Source organism: Pongo abelii, chromosome 13 (genome assembly GCF_028885655.2).
Source record: "Pongo abelii isolate AG06213 chromosome 13, NHGRI_mPonAbe1-v2.0_pri, whole genome shotgun sequence".
Classification (NCBI taxonomy): domain Eukaryota; kingdom Metazoa; phylum Chordata; class Mammalia; order Primates; family Hominidae; genus Pongo; species Pongo abelii.
In genome coordinates this window covers 63,150,609-63,170,959 of record NC_071998.2, presented here as the reverse complement: position 1 = coordinate 63,170,959, position 20,351 = coordinate 63,150,609, and the positions used below count along the sequence as shown (strand labels likewise).

Genomic DNA, 20,351 nt, shown 5'->3' with positions numbered 1-20,351 from the left:
TTTAAAGTCTGTTTTATCAGAGACTAGGATTGCAACCCCTGCCTTTTTTTGTTTTCCATTTGCTTGGTAGATCTTCCTCCATCCTTTTATTTTGAGCCTATGTGTGTCTCTGCACGTGAGATGGGTTTCCTGAATACAGCACACTGATGGGTCTTGAGTCTTTATCCAATTTGCCAGTCTGTGTCTTTTAATTGGAGCATTTAGTCCATTTACATTTAAAGTTAATATTGTTATGTGTGAATTTGATCCTGTCATCATGATGTTAGCTGGTTATTTTGCTCGTTAGTTGATGCAGTCTCTTCCTAGTCTCGATGGTCTTTACATTTTGGCATGATTTTGCAGCATCTGGTACCGGTTGTGCCTTTCCATGTTTAGCACTTCCTTCAGGAGCTCTTTTAGGGCAGGCCTGGTGGTAACAAAACCTCTCAGCATTTGCTTGTCTGTAAAGTATTTTATTTCTCCTTCACTTATGAAGCTTAGTTTGGCTGGATATGAAATTCTGGGTTGAAAATTCTTTTCTTTAAGAATGTTGAATATTGGCCCCCACTCTCTTCTGGCTTGTAGAGTTTCTGCTGAGAGATCCACTGTTAGTCTGATGGGCTTCCCTTTGAGGGTAACCTGACCCTTCTCTCTGGCTGCCCTTAACATTTTTTCCTTCATTTCAACTTTGGTGAATCTGACAATTATGTGTCTTGGAGTTGCTCTTCTCAAGGAGTATCTTTGTGGCGTTCTCTGTATTTCCTGAATCTGAATGTTGGCCTGCCTTGCTAGATTGGGGAAGTTCTCCTGGATAATATCCTGCAGAGTGTTTTCCAACTTGTTTCCATTCTCCCCGTCACTTTCAGGTACACCAATCAGACGTAGATTTGGTCTTTTCACATAGTCCCATATTTCTTGGAGGCTTTGCTCGTTTCTTTTTATTCTTTTTTCTCTAAACTTCCCTTCTCGCTTCATTTCATTCATTTCATCTTCCAGCGCTGATATTCTTTCTTCCATTTGATCGCATCGGCTCCTGAGGCTTCTGCATTCTTCACATAGTTCTCGAGCCTTGGTTTTCAGCTCCATCAGCTCCTTCAAGCACTTCTCTGTATTGGTTATTCTAGTTATACATTCTTCTAAATTTTTTTCAAAGTTTTCAACTTCTTTGCCTTTGGTTTGAATATCCTCCCGTAGCTTGGAGTAATTTGATCGTCTGAAGCCTTCTTCTCTCAGCTCGTCAAGGTCATTCTCCGTCCAGCTTTGATCCATTGCTGGTGAGGAACTGCGCTCCTTTGGAGGAGGAGAGGCGCTCTGCTTTTTAGAGTTTCCAGTTTTTCTGCTCTGTTTTTTCCCCATCTTTGTGGTTTTATCTACTTTTGGTCTTTGATGATGCTGATGTACAGATGGGTTTTTGGTGTGGATGTCCTTTCCGTTTGTTAGTTTTCCTTCTAACAGACAGGACCCTCAGCTTCAGGTCTGTTGGAGTACGCAGCCAGCCGTGTGAGGTGTTAGTCTGCCCCTGCTGGGGGGTGCCTCCCAGTTAGGCTGCTCGGCGGTCGGGGTCAGGGACCCACTTGAGGAAGGAGGCAGTCTGCCCGTTCTCAGATCTCCAGCTGCGTGCTGGGAGAACCACTGCTCTCTTCAAAGCTGTCAGACAGGGACATTTAAGTCTGCAGAGGTTACTGCTGTCTTTTTGTTTGTTTGTGCCCTGCCCCCAGAGGTGGAGCCTACAGAGGCAGGCAGGCCTCCTTCAGCTGTGGTGGGCTCCACCCAGTTCGAGCTTCCCAGCTGCTTTGTTTAACTAAGCAAGCCTGGGCAATGGCAGGTGCCCCTCCCCCAGCCTTGCTGCTGCCTTGCAGTTTGATCTCAGCCTGCTGTGCTAGCAATCAGCGAGACTCCATGGGCACAGGATCCTCTGAGCCAGGTGCGGGATACAATCTCCTGGTGCGCCATTTTTTAAGCCCGTTTTTTTTAAGCCCTGGTGCGCCATTTTTTAAGCCTGGTGCGCCATTTTTTAAGTGCAGTATTCGGGTGGGAGTGACCCGATTTTCCAGGTGCCGTCTGTCACCCCTTTCTTTGACTAGGAAAGGGAACTCCCTGACCCCTTGGCTTCCCAAGTGAGGCAATTCCTCGCCCTTCTTTGGCTCGTGCACGGTGCGCACACCCACTGACCTGCGCCCACTGTCTGGCACTCCCTACTGTGATGAACCCGGTACCTCAGATGGAAATGCAGAAATCACCCGTCTTCTGCGTCACTCACGCTGGGAGTTGTAGACCGGAGCTGTTCCTATTCGGCCATCTTGCCTCCTCCCGCCGTGAATTTCCGAATTTCTTCATTCTTAGTAACTCTTTTTAATTTGTAATAGCTGCCAGACCATTATTTTGAAAGAATGTATAAAGTAAAACTGGTAGGAAAGGAAGATATAATTTTTTAAGCACATCTGCTGAGGGTATGTGAGGGGAGGTGACACTGCAAGATTCAAGTCTGGGTGTATTTCTGCTTTTCTCTGAGTTGTTGCTGGTTATTTACACCTTAGCATGAATGAAGGTTTCAAGTGTGGATGAAAGACAAGGACTGGCAGTCAACATTTCATGGAGTAGGACACAACACAGGAAAGAAACAAGGAGTGAAAAGGCTAATTATGCCCAGAACAAACCTCAGCTAACGTCACAAGAACAGCAGCCAGCCCAGGCCTTCTGGGCTGCATGCTGAGAGCAGCGCATGGCCACACTCCTCCTCTCCAGCCAGACCCATTAGGCTTCTGCCTAATACTTTGCTCATCTCTGAGTTTTTTTTTTTTATTTTCCTTTTGCTCCAACCGAGATTCATAGACATGAAACAGGTGCTCTATGATTCTTAACAGAGACAGTGTAGAGTACAAAGAGGAAGCTGAGCTGAGCCTAGGCAGATCTAATTTTCAGCAGAGGGAATCAAGTTGTATTAAGGACTGTAGACAGTGATCTCTGCCCCTCAAGCAGCTGTGAATGAGGCAGTTCCTTTGGGTATCCATCCTTCCATCCTTGTATTGGTACTCTCGTCCCTCTGCCTCCTGCCTAGTCAGATGACATGGCTGCTGCCCCACTTCCACTTTCTTGCTGTGGCTACAAGTTCCTTCCTTCTGTTTCCTTGTCCCTCCAACAAATGGGAATTTTCAAGAGCTAAGTATCCTGAAGAGGCATTTAAAGAAGCATCTACTATGTGCCAGAGCCATGCTAATACTTTTTATTTTATTTTATTTTATTTTTTTGAGACAGAGTCTCACCCTGTCACCCAGGCTGGGATGCAGTGGTGCAATCTCGGCTCACTGCAAGCTCCACCTCCTGGGTTCACGCCATTCTTCTGACTCAGCCTCCCGAGTAGCTGGGACTACAGGCACCTGCCACCATGCCCAGCTAATTTTTTGTATTTTTAGTAGAGACAGGGTTTCACCATGTTAGCCAGGATGGTCTCAATCTACTGACCTCGTGATCCACCCATCTCGGCCTCCCAAAGTGCTGGGATTACAGGTGTGAGCCACTGCGCCCAGCCGAGATGTGCTAATACTTTACACACATAATCTCATGTATTTTTTATACAAGCCTGGTAGCTAGGTATTAATACTGCTATTTTATACATGGCAACTACAAGGTTCAGGATGATTGTCTAATATCTCATAGGTCGTATGTGGCAGGATTCAAACCCAGGTTTGTTGGAATCTCATGCCTAGTTTTTGTCATTATGCTACACTGCATTTTTAACTCTTCTGGCTTCTATAGAAAGTAGTTCCATTTGCCTTTTGTGCCATGGCCCACGCCTGACACTAACAGTGGGAATTCTAGACCCTATGCCCAATGCCATTACACATCTCACTCCACCTGCATGTCTCATAGGAAGCATGAACATAGCACATTCAAGAAAATTCCCCAAACCTGCTCCTTCCTCCTATCTCAGGTGCGCGCCACTGCCTATAGGATAAAATCTGACTTGAGCATAATGAAATTCTCTCCCTAATCAGGCCCTTTCTGAATTTTTTTTTTTTTTTTTTTTTTTTTTTGGTATGACAGGCTCACCACTTGCCACTCTCCTTTCTCCCTAAATATGAACTTTGCTGAATCACTCTTGGGTGTTGAGAGCATAGCACTATCTCTTGCCTCCATGCCTTTGTGCATGCTGATCTCTCTGCTTGGAATTCGCTTCCCAATTGCCTGCCCCATTCTAGAGCCTGCTCTATTCCTACTCTTTCTTTAAAGCTGGTTCAAGATACCTGTAAAGCCTTTGTTGACCTCTCAACCACAGGCAGTTGTGATAGGGGTAATGAATGCCCCTTCCTTTCTCTCAGCGTTTCCTTCAGAGGCACGGAGCTTCACTCGATGCAATACGCCTCAGCCTTTCTCTGTCCCTATACTCACTCCACACCAGGAGAGGCGTAGTGATTTCTCTTGGTAAATTGGGAAAGAATTAACTGGGCTGGCCCAGCCCAAACATATCTTTCTTCTTCTAGGAAATAAGTTGCCCTAGAGGTAAACTGGCTAATTTGGGGTTCTAAATCAGCAAAACCATTTGGCTAAGAATTCCGGATTGTTCCTCCAATTCGATTTCTATTAACAATGAATGTGGAAAATTTTTTTGCCCATCTGCCTCTTCTTTTTAAACAAATTATTCAGAATTCACATGAGAAATAGAGGTTCTCTTTACTGGGCTCTCTCAAGAGTTCAGTATCTGAACTCCAGTAAATCCCGATACTGAACCCTTATTCCATTATGTCCCCAAGTGCCTAAGACATAGGTCCATCAGCCTCAGATTGTCATTTTGCATGGCAATTGTTTGTTTGCATATCCAATTAGATCATAATGTCCCTGTGGGCAGGGAATATATGTTAGTTGTCTTTGTATTACCAACATCTGACATTCAATTTATATTTATGGAGTGACTGAATGAACAAAAAAAAATTGCTTCTGGTAATCATTAGCAATCCTCAGTTAGAACAAGCTCTTTTAAATTGTCATGTACAACAACTTTTTTTATTCTTTTGCTGTCTGCTACCCATATTAATAAAATAGAGTAAATCATCCAAGACAGTAACATGACAATAATAATCTTATTTTGGGATTTAATGAATCAAAATACCAAAGAAGTATCTGAGAGACACGGAAGCTGGAAAAACTCTTTAATTTTTCCTACTGTCTAATTGCATAAAACTCTTAACGAAATGAGACAATCTCAGTGCTATAAAATGAGCTTTTATGTATAATTTCTTTCCACAAAGAAAAAAAAGTTGTCTTCTTTCATTTCGCAAGGAGGAGATTAAAAGCATATTAGAGGGTTTTGTTGGCTGGTTGACTTCTGGAGTTATAAATTTGCTGCTGGTTCTTAAAAATATTCAGAGTGAAGCTTTGTGAATTCATACATGAAAGGAGACGTGTGTGGTCATCTGGACACAGCCTATACTGGGAGATGCCTTGGTATTTTGTATTTAAAAAAGAGTTTCTGAACAAATAAAATAATTTAAAATGTAAAGAATATATTGCAGCTACTTGGAAAAAAATGAATGTAGATTTACGTAATCTAGTTGTCACAGCAGATGTATTAGATTTATGATTTGGTGCTATGTGTTTAAATTATTGACTATAATTTAATGCATTGTGAAGTTCTAACTTAACTCAGTGGCTCATCCTTTAATCTATTAGCTTGGCAGCCAATATTTAGATATAGAAAATTCCTGCCAGGTAAATTTAGCTCTTCCAAGGTTAGTCTTTAACCTAGTCATATCGAAAGATTCTTCCTTGACCTGCTCACAGTCATCTTGCCCTTCTACAGTCTGTTGATTACCTCAAAATCCAAGTATGATATGTTACTACCCACCTACCCCCCACTTAAATTACTTTTCATTGCTCTGAGAAAAAATAATTAGCGCAGTCTAGATTTAGAGGATCCCACATGCTTTGGTTCCCTTCTGTCTCTCCAATGCCTTGTGTTCTGATGTCCCTTCACATTCTGAGCTCTCTCGTTTTACTCAGTCCCCTGAATAAGGCCACCTCTTATCATCACAGGATCTCTGTAATTGATGTTCTTACTGCTGAGAATGCCTCTCCCTTCTTTCAAATTCAGAGGTTGTCCTGACTCCTTAGAGCCCAATTTGAACATTACTTTCTCAGAGAAAAATATTTTCTTTTATCTGTCTCCTTCCTTTAGCTCCTAAACCACATCAGGTTGCCTTCTGTAAGTTCTCTTAACACTATATAGCTTTCCTTCATAGCACTTGGCACAATTACAATTGGATTTATTTTTGTGATTATTTGACTACTCCCTTGGACTTTATGTTCCTGAGACCTTGGGTTTTGCTCATCTTTGCTTACTGCCTGGCACCTGGCAAATGCTCAACAAATGTTTACTATGTTAATGAAAAGAAGACTGATTTCTGTGGTCACATCCAAAGAAGGAAAGTTGTTTTCTTATTGTAAGTATAGCATTAGGATCATATGCATCCCTAATATTTGCAAAAGAAAAGCTCACTTTTGGTTCGGCCAAGTGTAGCCTGAGGGAGGTGATGAAAACTAAAATGTGTTACTAAAGCAAAAAAAAAAAAAAAAAGGCATCGCTAGGACTTCAGACCTTAAGAAATCAGTTCCCCAAGTTTAAAATATCAAGGAAGCTAAAAGCAGATCCAAGAACCTCTCTTGTCACAAGCTAGAGCTATGTCATAAAGTCACCCAGGAGTAGCAAATTAAGAAGCTTACAAAGCAAAAGAAACGATCTAGGACCTAGAATAGAACATGAAATGCCTCTTCTTTTAATCAAACTTAATAAGCCTGTTGAACCAAAGAGACCTACACTGGACATTGAGGAAGTGAAGTAAACAAGGGATAGAGCCCTTTGATACTGCCAGTCCCAGCGTTACATGCCTGAGCAGCAGCCCACCCTGCTCAGCAAAGCCATCAGAGGAATCTCACTACATCCACAGATAAGAGGGTCCTCACCCCCTCCAAAGTTATGATCTCTGCTCCTAGGGAAAGAGATGCATCTCTAGGTGGATTTGAAAATTTATAACTCTAAATTTGTCCACAAGAGGCTTAGCAGTCTCGCTTGGGGTCATGCCACCAAAGAATTATTCATGATCTAGAAGTTCAGTCTCTGCTGACCCAGCACAGAGGTAGGCCCAGACAATGGATGTGGGAAACAGGTCATTCTGGCTGCATTTGAAACCTGTTGAAACTACATAACAACAACAACAGCAATATGAACAGCTATGATCTAAAGTGGAGGAGCCCAGTCACATTTTCAAGGTAGCAGCTGGGCGTGCTGCTCAGCTCTCCTTTGAGAGAGAGCCTCCAGATGCCATCTCCTTGGATCCACCAGAGTGGACCAAACTGTTTTCATATTGAGGTCACACAAACCCCAACCACTACCTAGATAATGACTGAGCATGATGGGAAATACTGGAGCTGGGTTATTGCTAACCAATATGGAATTTATCTAATGGACATACTTTGTTTAGAGACTCACCATTAGCCTGGCCAAGACTCTTTCATAACTGTAGTACAATCTGAGACTCTTCCTAAATCCTTCCTTCTCTCTCTCCTTTCACAGGTATAGGGCCTGCATTACCATCTAAAGGCTCTTCCTGTCTACTCTTGTTCCCTCTCTCCTTTATCCTTCACATGCCTCCCTCCCCCAATAGCTCCTGCATGTAACATAATTTTGATGTCTCAACACCTCAGGAAGCCTAAAATAATTCACTCTTTCAAATAAAGATGCATTCGAACCACTGAAATAGTTCTAAAACAAAAGATGTGTTATTCCATGTGTGAATCACAAAATATCTCCTCTACATGTGTCCAGTGCAATAAGAGATGAAGCAACTTAAGAGAACTGAGATATGTTTGAGAGGAGACACCCTTACTTTGGAACATTATTACTGAAAAGAGTTGTTGATGTTGATTAAAGAACTTATCTCCTTTTTATTAACATTCTAAATGTGTCTAACCTGTCTCCTTTAAGGACAAACCTCCAAGATGGGATGTGAGGCAGGCAGGGCAGAGGAATAATCTGGGATGATATATTCCATCTTAAACTGTTGTTATGACGATAAAATTTAATGTATGCACCTACTTAACACATAATAGGTGTTAAGTCTCCTCTCTTGCCCATTGTAGGATATCTTCTATCTCCCACATCTATGATAATCAGCAGAAAAGGGGAGGCAAAGTAGACATACCATTTATCCATCAGCAATGTACAAGACGCTCTTAAGGTGAAAAGCAGAATGCATTTCCCTTTACTCACAACTTAAACCTGTACCCATATGATCTCACTGTCTGATATCAGCTGAAGCTCCTTCCAAATTCCACTTTGGTTCCTCCTTCTTTCTCCTCACAAGAATATTAAAACTGTATAGCCTTTTCTTCTTTATCATTTCTATATCATCCTTGTCTGTCCAGGTATCTTGCCAACAAAGACATCCTCTTCCTACTGACTTAAACTCATTTTTCTACTTCTATTAATTTACATGATACAATTTCTGCTTATTTGATTCATGGCATACATAATAACCTCCCTGTTTCTTACTATTTTAATAAAACAGATTTCCTGCACCATCAGTAAGATGTATCATTATGCACTCAATAAGAATATTTTTAAAATACGGTGTTTCATAAATGGAAATTCTGACTTTGAAAAGCTCTGAGACTAGCTGATCATGTACGTTGTGTATGGTATTTGTCTACTATTAACTGAAGACAATTTGGATGAGTTGTGATATATGTGTCTAAGTCACAGAGCACTGAGCTTTCATGGGTATGGAGAGGAGGTTCCAAGGCTCCCAGATGAAGCTCTACAGATTGGTAGTTCCTCACAACCTCCCCTACCTTACCCCAAAGATTTTCTTATCCTTCGCATCCAATAGGCTCCTGTACCATAAGAGGTCACGCTTGTGTTTATCTTACATTATTCTGTAAGTGCACATCTTAAATCTATTCTGCTTCTGTTCACCTGCCTCTATGTGGAATAACTTACCTCTATATAGTGTGTCTAAGGTCAACTGATCCTGTAGCTGGGTGTGCTGCTCAGATCTCCTTTGAGAGACAGCCTCCAGATGCCATCTCTTTGGATCCAAGAGAGTGGATCCAAATGTTTTCATATTGAGGTCACACACACCCCAAACTCTACCTAGATAATGATAGCCTAGATAACGGCTCTAGCTTAAACAATGGCATTTTTCAAAAGCCCAGGGATGCCTGTTTTGGCATCCCTGGGCTTTGCAAAAGTCAGAATTATGAATTTTTAAGGAGTTTAAAAACATTTTGTCAATGATTTCCTCCATGGTGCCACGATAGATGGAATACTGGGTTGTATACTGGGTTGTATACTTAGATCATCTGACAATACAGAGTGAGCACCTCTATGAAGTCATTGTTCAGAGGATCAAGCAAAGAACTCATGCAAATATACGATTTTTATTGTCTATTTCAAAAATAAATTAATTTTAAAAACTGAAGGTAGAACTTTGCTAACCAGCCAAAGCAAAATTAATAATAACAATTTTCAAAATGTGATTTTCCATTATGAATATTTTAATAAAGCATAATATTTAAATGATACAAAAAGAATTCAGGAAAAAAAACATGAAAGCTCTCATTCTATTTGAGAAGCTGATTTGGGAATTACAAGATTATTATGAAAGATTAAAATGGGGCCCAAAAACTCCATTTCCCCTTGTGAAATAGATATATCATGAAACAGAGTCAGTCAATGTTCCAGGAGCAGTCAGTGAGAATGTTGCTGGAAATTACAACAGGAAAATTACGGGCGGAATACAGGACATGAAGAGAACACTAGATTAGGAGCCTCTTAACAACTAGAAGACCCTGAACATGCTTCAGTAGCTCAAAATTTCTGTAACTTTAGAAGGTAAGATATAGGATGGAAAATATCGAAGAGCACCTCTATTTCTAAAATTCTCTTATTTTTGTGAATTTCCAGTATAAACCTGTAGCCATCTCAGTGGCTCCTGGTAGCCTATGTAGAGGCAGCTTGTCCTAGGCTTCAGAGTCAGACAGATATGTCAGACAGACCAGATGAGCATCCCAGCCTCTCCACTTGCCATCCATGGAACTTGGAGGAAAATACCAAATCCTACTGAAACTCAGTCTCTCCATCTGTAAATTAGGAATAGTAATGTCTACCTTACTAGACTAGGATGAGGAATAGGTTACAATATAAATAGAATAATGTGCCAGTTAGTAAGCTGTTTCAACTTCAGACCCATCCTTGTATACGCTGCTTTGTGATGCTGGAGACGGGACTTGGGGAGCTACTTTTTTCCTTTGAGATCGGATTCCTTGCAGATTTTTCCAATAGGAGGCACTTAGACAAAAAGTCAGAAGAGATTTGCTCTTTCCTGAATGCATGGCTCCAGCAATGCCTCTTCACTCTGGTAATGGTATTTGGTTCTATTTCCAGCCTGTTCGAGCACACTCAAAACCAATCTCATCACACCTCCTGGGGCCATGCAGCACCCTTCCTCCAAACTCCTAGATTCTAATAACCCCACTTCCTCTTTTGTTCTCCCAACAGTAGGGGTAAAAACTGTTCTGTGTTACCTGTTACCATTTCTATGTTACCTCAATGTCCCCTTTTCCCTTTTTAGTCACCCAATACCTGTTTAATTTCTTATATTAAATTATCTCTGTCGAGATATCTGTGCCTTCCATTTTCTTGATGCATACTGAAACAAGTAGTATAAATAACTATAAATATATGAGTATAATATTCATAAATAAATAGAAATATCATAGCACTAAGCGCAGTGCCTGCCCATATAAGTACTTAGTCTACATTAATTTTGGTATTATTCACAAAAATGATAATAAAAACAAAAGCAATGTAAGTAGAAATTTAGATTCTGTCTTCTGAGAAAGGTCTGGTTAACCTGATGTAACATATACAGGTCCTTGAGCTTGGCTAGATTTTATTTTTCCTTCCTTGTACTCTTCTTATTGTCCAATTCTAGGACATCTCTGCCCATTCTATGGGAGTTCTTAAAGGGACAGCCCACAGCTGTCTGTGGCGTCTGATCTCTACCATCTATGCACGATACTCAAGACAATCTGTGCTCAGGCAGCCTCTTCCCCTCTGCCGTGGAGGACACCATGTCCTGACCAAGACAGCATCTCATTTGAATCTATAATGTCTTATTACCAGTGACTACTTGGCTTTATTCTTTTGGATTTTTATTGTGAAACCAAATCTCCTATATTTTAAATTAAGCTTTGTTCATTTTTTTCTTGTTGTTATCTTCAGCTTAATAATTAAAGGTCCTGCCCTCTCTCTTATTGATGTACTTGTGAAGTTATTTTGACCCTAGTATAGAGAATGTGCTCAATTATTAGCTTATTGTAGGATGGGCTGAATTCCTTCTTCTTACAAAAATGTAAAAGCAAAATGTCCCTTAATATGAATCAACCTATCTTTCCTGCTGAATTTAGAATATAATCATTGCCAAAACAAAAGACAAATCTTTCAAACTGTAAAAGTCATAAAAATTTGTATGTCATATAAAATTCCTTAAAGCAGTAATATTTTCTTTTAAATAATAATGTTATTCAATGAACAATTTGATAACGACTATATAATCCTTTTGCTTCCTTTCCTTGAATCTTTCAAGAACTCCTCATTAAGGTCAGAATACTTTTATTTACTTATGTATTTACTTCTTTGTTATAATAAAAGTCCTTTTACTAGCTTGTCACTATCCACATATATGACCGTGTGTAATACCACCAGCCCTGCATCCCAATTCGGTTTCCTAATAGCTGTTTGCCTTTGGTCAAGTTATGGTTCTTTTAATAAGGAATATTTAGAGATTAAGCATTCCTAATAAAAAAAATCTAAACTCTTAAATGCTCCAAAATATGAAATGTTTTGAGCACCGACATGATGCTCACAAGTGAAAAATTCCACACCTCACCTTATGTGACAGGTCACAGTCAAAACACCATCAAATCTTTGTTTCATGAGCAAGGCTACTTAAAATATTGGATAAAATCACTTTCAGGCTATGTGTACAAGGTGTATATGAAACTAATGAATGTTGTGTTTAGACTTCAGTGTCATCTTCAAGATATCTCATTATGTATATGGAAATATGCCAAAATCTGAAAAAATTTGGAATATGAAACACTTCTGGTCTTAAGCATTTTGGCTAAGGAATACTCAGCCTGTACTGTGTGCTACATACTCTGAGCTATCTGCTATTTCATGCATTATCTCACTTAATGCTTTTTGAGGTGGATACTATTATTTTCTCCATTTCACATATAAGAACACTCAAGCTTAGTCTTAGATATAAATACCCACCATGAAGTGGGTTGTGAAGTGAGGGACCTTACTTACCAATCACAGTTCACTGCATGATGCAGACAATGGAGAAATACAGCTATTAAAATCACTACTAACCCCAGCAATGATGCATACCAAATTAATGACTGATACCAGCACGCAGTAAGCCTGTAAGTGAATAAAATCAGTGTAATGGCTTTCTTATATTCTCTTGACCTTTAAAAATTCTCTCATTGCCTTAGTACTGTTTTCAGGCAGGCCTTGAAATAAATATCATAGATCACTCTGGTTTCTGTATCCCCTGCCGACCTATAAATCATATTTCACCAAACTGGACATGAGAGAGCTGTCAAGGGCAGTGATACAATCTTGGGGAGCACACTCATCATCCAAACCCTTTCCCTCTACTTTCCCTTGAATTTGCCTCTCAGACCCTCTTGTCCACTCATTAGTAACTCTCTTACAGCAACTTTTCTGTTTGTCTTCCTCAACTGAGTCACTATGTTTCAAATCTCAAATGGACATTTTTGCCCCAAATTTTCCATTTCAGTGCATTGGGAAATTCGGAAGTATTTAAACTTCAGAAATCTATATATAAAAATCAAAAGACCTTTTGTTCATATTTTTAGTCCTTCCTTTCTCTGCTATGCCTTAAAAAGCAGAAAAAGTCAGTGATCTTAGTCCTTGTTCCTATTAAGCAGACTGGAAGTTTGTCATTTTGCTAATCAAAGGAAGAGAATGAGAAATTAAAACAGTGGTAAGGGGACATAGTAATGCATTGTTTGAAATTTGAAAGTGAGAGAGATAAAGAGAGGGATAAGGGGGGGAGGAGGAAGAGATGGAAGAAGTTAGAAGTGATAGAAAGGAGAAATAAAATCTAGAAGTGATAGAAAAGAGAGGTAAAATCTACTCAGAGGCCATCTCTTCTGTAAAATCCAGACCCACCTAAGAAGAAATAAGAACCACTTGCTCAGTTCCCCAGAATCTTTTTTCCTTTTTTTAAATTTTGCTAACTTTGCACACAGCAGCTTGTATACTGGTTGCTTATGTGTCTTCCTTCTAATACCACGAGTACCCTGAGGTCAAGAATCATGTCACATTCATCTTTATAAAACCTATGCAAGTTTATAATTCAGTTTAAAAAATGCTGAATTGAAATGGAAAGTCCAACTGACAGGGGCGATTGAAGATTACAAATGCCACGTATTTGTTGCTATCATTGTGCCTCATGCTAATTCAATAGCTTGCTTTGTTCATTCGGAGATGGGAAACTTTTCTTAAGGTTTGCATGTTCTGGTACTCCTCACATAAACTGGTCCTGTGGTTCTTACTTCAAGGCTCTACGAATCATCCCCCTCACTCAGGATTTTCAGTCAACGAGATTCATTTAGCCTGTACTGGATGAGGACTAGGTTACGGGCTGAAAAGATGTAGCAGACCTGATCTCTTCTTTAGGAAACTTACAATATAAGGAGGTTAAAAGTAGAAATAAAAATGTTTGTGAGATATACGTATTAACACTATAAACAGGCAGTCTGCTTTTCCCTCCTTCATTCTGCAATCTGTATAAAATTTTATTCTCATTGTCTAGCCTCCAAAAATTACTTGAATTATCAATTCCTCAATTTCTACCTGGCTACTTTCCCACCCATATGCTTCCAAACATTTCTAATCTAGTCACTACTTAAAAAAAGAATATGTGGAATTACATTGTTGTCGAAGACTTGAATCATATAGTCCAAAATGGTTTTTCAATGGACAGAAATAACTCCTTTCCATAGTAATAATCTCTACCTAAGGGAGCTCAAGGAGTAATGCTCATTTGAATACTACAATGGAGTAATATTAATTTTAGTATTATTTAGAAGTTAGAATTTAGTATTTCTTAGTTTTCAATATTGAGCTTTATTTAGTACTAACTATTGAGTAATACTAAATAGGAGGCTTGTTTAGGAAGTAAAGAGGTTGATAGGAAGTGTAAAAGTTTTAATTCCCTAGGAATCCAACAAGATTTTCCAAAAAGCACATTTGCAGACTCTTCCTTTATTCTTTTCCAAACTCAGTGATAAGAATATTTGCTTCAAGTCTTTGAACTCTGAGCTCACCTTTATCCAGTAGTCTATATTCCCATATGATCATATTACCATTGTCCTAAATCATAGTCACATTTATGTAAAGGGACATGTATCTTTCTTTCTTTCTTCTTTCTTTCTTTCTTTCTTTCTTTCTTTCCTTTCTTTCTTAAAGGGAGCAGGGACATCTTTCTTAAGACATTCAGCCTGACCCAGGAGAGGAGGCCGAGGGGTTTCAGAATAAAGTAAACTAAATAAAAATCCATCCTCCCACCAATACAGTTATGTGGAGACACTTACACTGAAGTCGTACAACACACCAAAGTTTGCTGCCGATGCCTCTTCGGACCTGGGAACTGTTTTCCTAGGTAAACTGCCATATGGCAAACCCCAGAGGTACTGTATGGAGAAGAAAGAAAGCAGTGAACAATTAGAAACAAAGTCTGAGCCACACATGTGATCACAAATGGTTTTGTTTAAAAGCCCTTCTGAAACATTTTCATGGGGACTCTTTGGGTCTCCATGTGGGGTCCCATTTTCTGGGAATCGACTACTAAATCCAGAGGTAAGAACAAAGGGAGTGCAAAGGACCCTGCATTCCGAGTTCAGGGGACCACCAGCAGTCAGGTCAACCACATTCCCCAGAGGGCTTTCTGAGGACCCCATTGCCACCACCACCACCAAACTGTTCTGATTTAGAAGTCTGGAAAGGAGAGAGGTAGCCTTTTGAGTCACATAGGACTCAACAAAACAATCTTACCCACACTTTCATATGAGAATACCCCTTAGGAGTGAGGGTGGAGAGAGATTCTGTCCTTCATGTCAAGAGAGAGAACTCAAGGAAATACAATCATGTAATTTGTGGGTGTCTGCAATGTGAGAACACTTGCACCCTGATTATGGTGTCTGCTTCATCACTAATTCAGGGCTGCTGCCTCAAATTCCTGCTACCAGATTGGAAGAGAAGCACAGTAGGGAGAATAGTACTGGGAAGAGGGGACCAGTGAGAGGGCAAGAATAGGGTCATAGGAAGGTGCCTTGGTGAGAACTGGAAAGAGCACCTTTCTAGCCCCCATAGCTTACCAAGCAGATGTTGCTTCTTCTGTGAGATGGAAACTTCCCTCCTAAAGCTGGGAACAGAAGATGAATGTGGCTTGAAGCCCGGGTGCAGAGCTTGACTGAGCAAGGACTGGACATCAATCTCTGCTCACTCCCAGTGCACAAGCTGCACAACCTCCCAAAGTAGGCCTTTGGCCCATCTGGCTTCCTGGTCTGAACAGAATAGAAGGTGGGTTCCACACATACTGTCTCGCCCCAAAGTTCGGGGGCACAGAGGACAAAGGAGATCAAGGTCTTAGGCTTGCCCAGGGACATGGGACCTTGGGGCAAAAGGGCATGTGCCTTGGAGGAATACTGAGTGAGCCTGTCGGGTAGAGGCAGCTGAAAAATACAGCGTTGCAGCCAGGAGATGACTGCCCTGGCCTCTGGTGGTTCTGCAATGTCAGCATGCAGAGTGTCCATTCTCTTGTTCTTTTGCTGGAGTTGGTAATCATTGCCCAGAAAACAGGACGCCCCTCAGCACCTAATACAACCTATAAAAGGGTATCCAAAGCCAGCATGCTTCCTAGCTCTCGGAATACATCCAACCTAATACATAGGCACTCCATCCACTACATAGCACACATTCTATAATTTGGTATTATTCAAATAAATCAGCAACAGCCTTTCATTTTCTCCACATGGAGGCAGCATGGTGTGAGGGAAAGAATATATGCTGCTGATAAAACTCCATTTATACCTGCATCTGACACTAAGTAACGTCATAGTAGCCAGTGATGGAATGGAGGAGTTTCAGATTTCCTTAGAAAGGTAAGCAAAAAAAAAAAAAAAAAAAAAAGCTGGGGTTAATTTGAAATAGATAAAATACACACATTCAGCTTCATTACCTGAAAGTGTGCACTTGGAAAATAAACTACACAGGACCTCTGATCTTTGGTCACTGTCTTCTATGAGCCAGACAACTTTAGAAGCCCTGGAATTATCTCAAGGATTATAAAACTAGTGGATTAAAGTGCAAAATCTTGGAGAAAGGGATCGAATCATGGGTTCTAGTCCTAGATCAGCTTAATAAAAAAATTTATTCCAAGATGTTAGCTAAGTCACATCAGTATTATGTGACTCTGTTTACATGTTTTAAATGGATGAAGAAAACGTCTTCTACATCATAAATTTGTTGTGAGGCACAGTAAGTAAAAGAAGTGAAAGTGCTTTGTAGTATTAAAAGCTCAAATCTCTTTATGAATGTAAAGCATGATTATTATTATGTTAATAGGAGGCTTAGTATAGAAACTGGCACTGATTTGAAGCTATCGGGATAAAAAGTCACCCAAAACCACCAAATTTTGGCCGTTGTCAATGCTGTATGGACCAAATTTGCTTTGAAATACTGGTCCTAAAAGGTCCTTTGTAGGTTAAATAAAACCTAGTCCAACTTCTGTAAGGTAAGCATTCAAAGGTGTCAGAATCATTTAACTTCATATGGGTGAAGGCTCTGACCTCAGTCTAGCTTTTTGGCCTCGGCTGACCCTTTCCCCACATCAGCTCAGGGCTTTGTCTTCTTTGATTTGGACCCTCTATCTGTTTCAGTTTCTGACTTTGGACCTCATCATCCCATCCCACTCTCATCCCATCCCACTATTTGTGTGTGTGTGTGTGTGTGTGTGTGTGTGTTGTGGGCATTATCTTACTTTGTATCTTAGGGGGAATATGTTCATTTTGTGTTTCTTCAGTATAGAAAATCTGGAGGCTTTGAGTTGCATTAAGGAAGCATTTCTTTCAAAGCTAACTTGGCAAAATAAAGAAATACAACTCACAAGGTGTCAAAGTCTTCCTCTTGAACAACAGTTTTTAACATTTAGGAACAGAGACCCCCTTGGGAAACTGAAAGAAGCCATGAAACTTTCCACATAAAAATACACATTTAAACATACATGTGAAATTATACATAAGTTATATAATTTCAAGAGGCTTACACACCCTTTAGTGCAAGGATTGGGACCTTTGGCCCATGGGCACCGTTTTGAAGGTTAATCTCATTACACATCCTAAGACTCTAAGATGTGAAAATAGCCAGTTAATTATTCTACTTTAAAGAAGAGATAAATACTTTTCTAGGAGAAACATTTTTCAGCATGTTTTGTAAACTGGAAGTCAGATCTCACCTCTGGCAACATGATGAGACTAAATGTCAGGATAAAGAGAACCATATTGACTCCATACATCCATCTCAAGAAGAGGAAGTATGAGGCCACTGAGGAGCCAAACTGACCTATTACAAAGAAAATAAAAAGTTTGAAGAGAGATCAAAGCAAACAAACAAACAAAAAGAGCTTTGTCTTGGTTGCCTTCAAAATGAATCCATTAATTGTGAGGCATTGGTCCTTTTTATATTTATAGGCTATAGCATTCTTTTCTCTCTATTCAGGAAGACAAAATGTTAATCATGATGGAAGCATTCTCTGTCATGTGGAATGTAGAAGGTACGTAGAATGCAGATATGCAGACTGCATGTGACCTACCCCATCAGAGTCCATCCAAGTGAAAGCTGCCTTTTGCTGAGCAGCCATGATTGCCATCTGCAGAGTGCATTTTATTCCTTGAGTTAATACTGATAACTAAGTAAATATATGTAAAGGTAACTACAGTGCCTAGCTAGTAATTAGCTATCACTATAATTAAAATTACTGCTATTTCCCCCCCTTTTCTCAGGCAAACAATGTTCTTCTCAAGAAGAGTTTACCACATCCTTTACGATAGTAATCTTACCAGCAGTTCTGTGCTGTTTCCCCCATTACTGGAATTTTACAGGGATGGTATAAAAGCTGAAATTCATTCATTCACTCCATACATCTTATGCCAGAAATTATCTTAGATGTGAAGCACAATGTCATAGATGGGGGGCTGCTATAATAGGACTTACATTTTAGTGAGGTATGGATACAGCAAATATGTAAGATACATAGAAAGATACAGAGATGGAGATACAGACATAGACGTTAGCTATAGATATAGATGACAGGAGATAGAGATAGAGATAATAGCAGGTCCTACATGAGGGAAGGGAAAGTATTGAGAGGGGTTGCTTTAGAAAGTTTTGTCAAGGAAAGAATATCAGAGATGTCATCTAAGCAGAGATCTGAAGTTTGAGGAAAAGAGAGCAACATGCTGAGCTGGGGAAGAGCAGCTCAAGCAGAGGAAAAAGCCAGAACAAAGATCCTAAGGGGCAAGGGTTTGGGACCATTGAGGAATACAACTCAGGCCTGTGCAGTTGGAATACATGAATGAGGGAAAGTGGTGACAGATAAGGATGGAGAGGCCAAAACACAGTGTGTGGGGCCTCTCAACCCATGGTAAAGAGTGAGCATTTTATTTAAAATGTAAGGCGAAGTCATTGACAGGTGTTAAGCATTAGGGCCAGAGGAAGGGGTGATGAGCATGACTTTTAAAAAACCCCTTCAGCTTTGGGGAATGAATAGGCAATAGGCAAAAATGTTCAGTCAACTCACCCTTGCCCCCAGAAGTGAAAAGTAAAGTGATTGGTTAATTCTTGTTGAGAGAGAGAAAAAAAAAGAGCACCCTCTTAAAGTAGAGAGTGGAAGAAGAAAAATGAAGAGTTTAAGTCTTAGATTCAGATTTCATAGATTTACAAAAGCAAAAGTTTCTTTGATGGTCATTTAAGATTCAGCACCAAGTTGCCAGCTTTCCCAATCTTCCAAATTACCATTGTCAGTTGCCCAAGAAAAAACAACAAACACCTTCAGTCCCCGGCTGCATCAGCCCATGTGTTCTGTCCCATTCAGCTAACATTCAGCTAAACATCTCTATTGACCAATGATTTTCTGGAGCCTTCTGGCTTTGAAACTTTATCAGTGGGGAAGCATTATCAATGGAAAAGGAAGGCTCATAGGTAGCAAATTCCAGCCTCTACTTACTTAGATGAGGCTGGCCTCACAGGACAGTAACACCTCTATTTCTGGACCTTTGTCTATTCTTGTTTTGTTTTGTTTTGAGATGGAGTTTTGCCCTTGTCGCCCAGGCTGGAGTGCAGTGGCGCAATCTTGGCTCACTGTAACCTCTGCTTTACAGTTTCGAGCAATTCTCCTGCCTCATCCTCCTGAGTAGCTGGGATTACAGGCACCCACCACCACACCTGGCTAATATTTGTAATTTTAGTAAAGACGGGGTTTCACCATGTTGGCCAGGCTGGTCTTCAACTCCTGACCTCGTGATCCACCCGCCTCAGCCTCCCAAAGTGCTGGGATTACAGGAGTGAGCCACTGCGCCTGGCCCCTTTGTCTATTCTTTACCTACCATCTTTCTTATTTCCGCAAAACAGTGGCAGGTTTTTTTTAGAAACTTAAGAAGTCAATCTTTAAATGGATATTTTGGAGGAAATCAATGATTTTGAAGTCTGAATATTTTTCTTTATGCTCACAAGAGAATTTGGATTGATTTCACATTGCCGAGGGGTGCAGAGTTCTATAAGGTTTCTAAGGGTGTGTGGTTTTGATACACAACCCCACCCCACCCTACCCCAGCCCAGCCCAGCACTGTCACCAGGTGCACTGGTCTGCTTCTCCTAGGACATCTGATCACCCACTTGGCTCCCAGTGACTTCATATCATTTCATGGCCGTTATCTACATTCTCTGGTAATGACTACCTGAGGGCTGCTTAGCCAGGTTCACGCATCATGTTTTATTGAAGGCAGTGGACTTACAGTTTGTTACTCATTACAGTTACTCATTTACTGGAGGAAAGCCTTGGTCGCTAGGTATCAAGGTAAGTTTTTCCCTGGAATCACATGTAAGATCTTCCAGTATGAAGTCCCGCACATAGGATACTAATCCACCATTCCTTTTTTCCTTCCTCACTTTTTATGCTTTTGCTTTTCTAATTATTGCCACGGCCCATCCTCTCAGCACC

The 20,351-nt window shown here is 40.3% G+C and overlaps 1 protein-coding gene across 2 annotated transcripts in view; it reads right to left on the bottom strand.

Moving 5' to 3' along the window:
• Nucleotides 1–20,351, bottom strand: part of TMC1 (transmembrane channel like 1) — a 261,833-nt gene that overhangs the window by 69,714 nt on the left and 171,768 nt on the right. For both annotated transcript variants that reach the window (XM_024252337.3, XM_063714120.1), the window contains 2 exons: nucleotides 17,589–17,695; nucleotides 14,668–14,766 (listed from right to left, as the gene is read on the bottom strand). In XM_024252337.3, coding sequence (XP_024108105.3) covers nucleotides 14,668–14,766; nucleotides 17,589–17,695 — 206 coding nt within the window. The remainder of the gene's footprint in view (nucleotides 1–14,667; nucleotides 14,767–17,588; nucleotides 17,696–20,351) is intronic.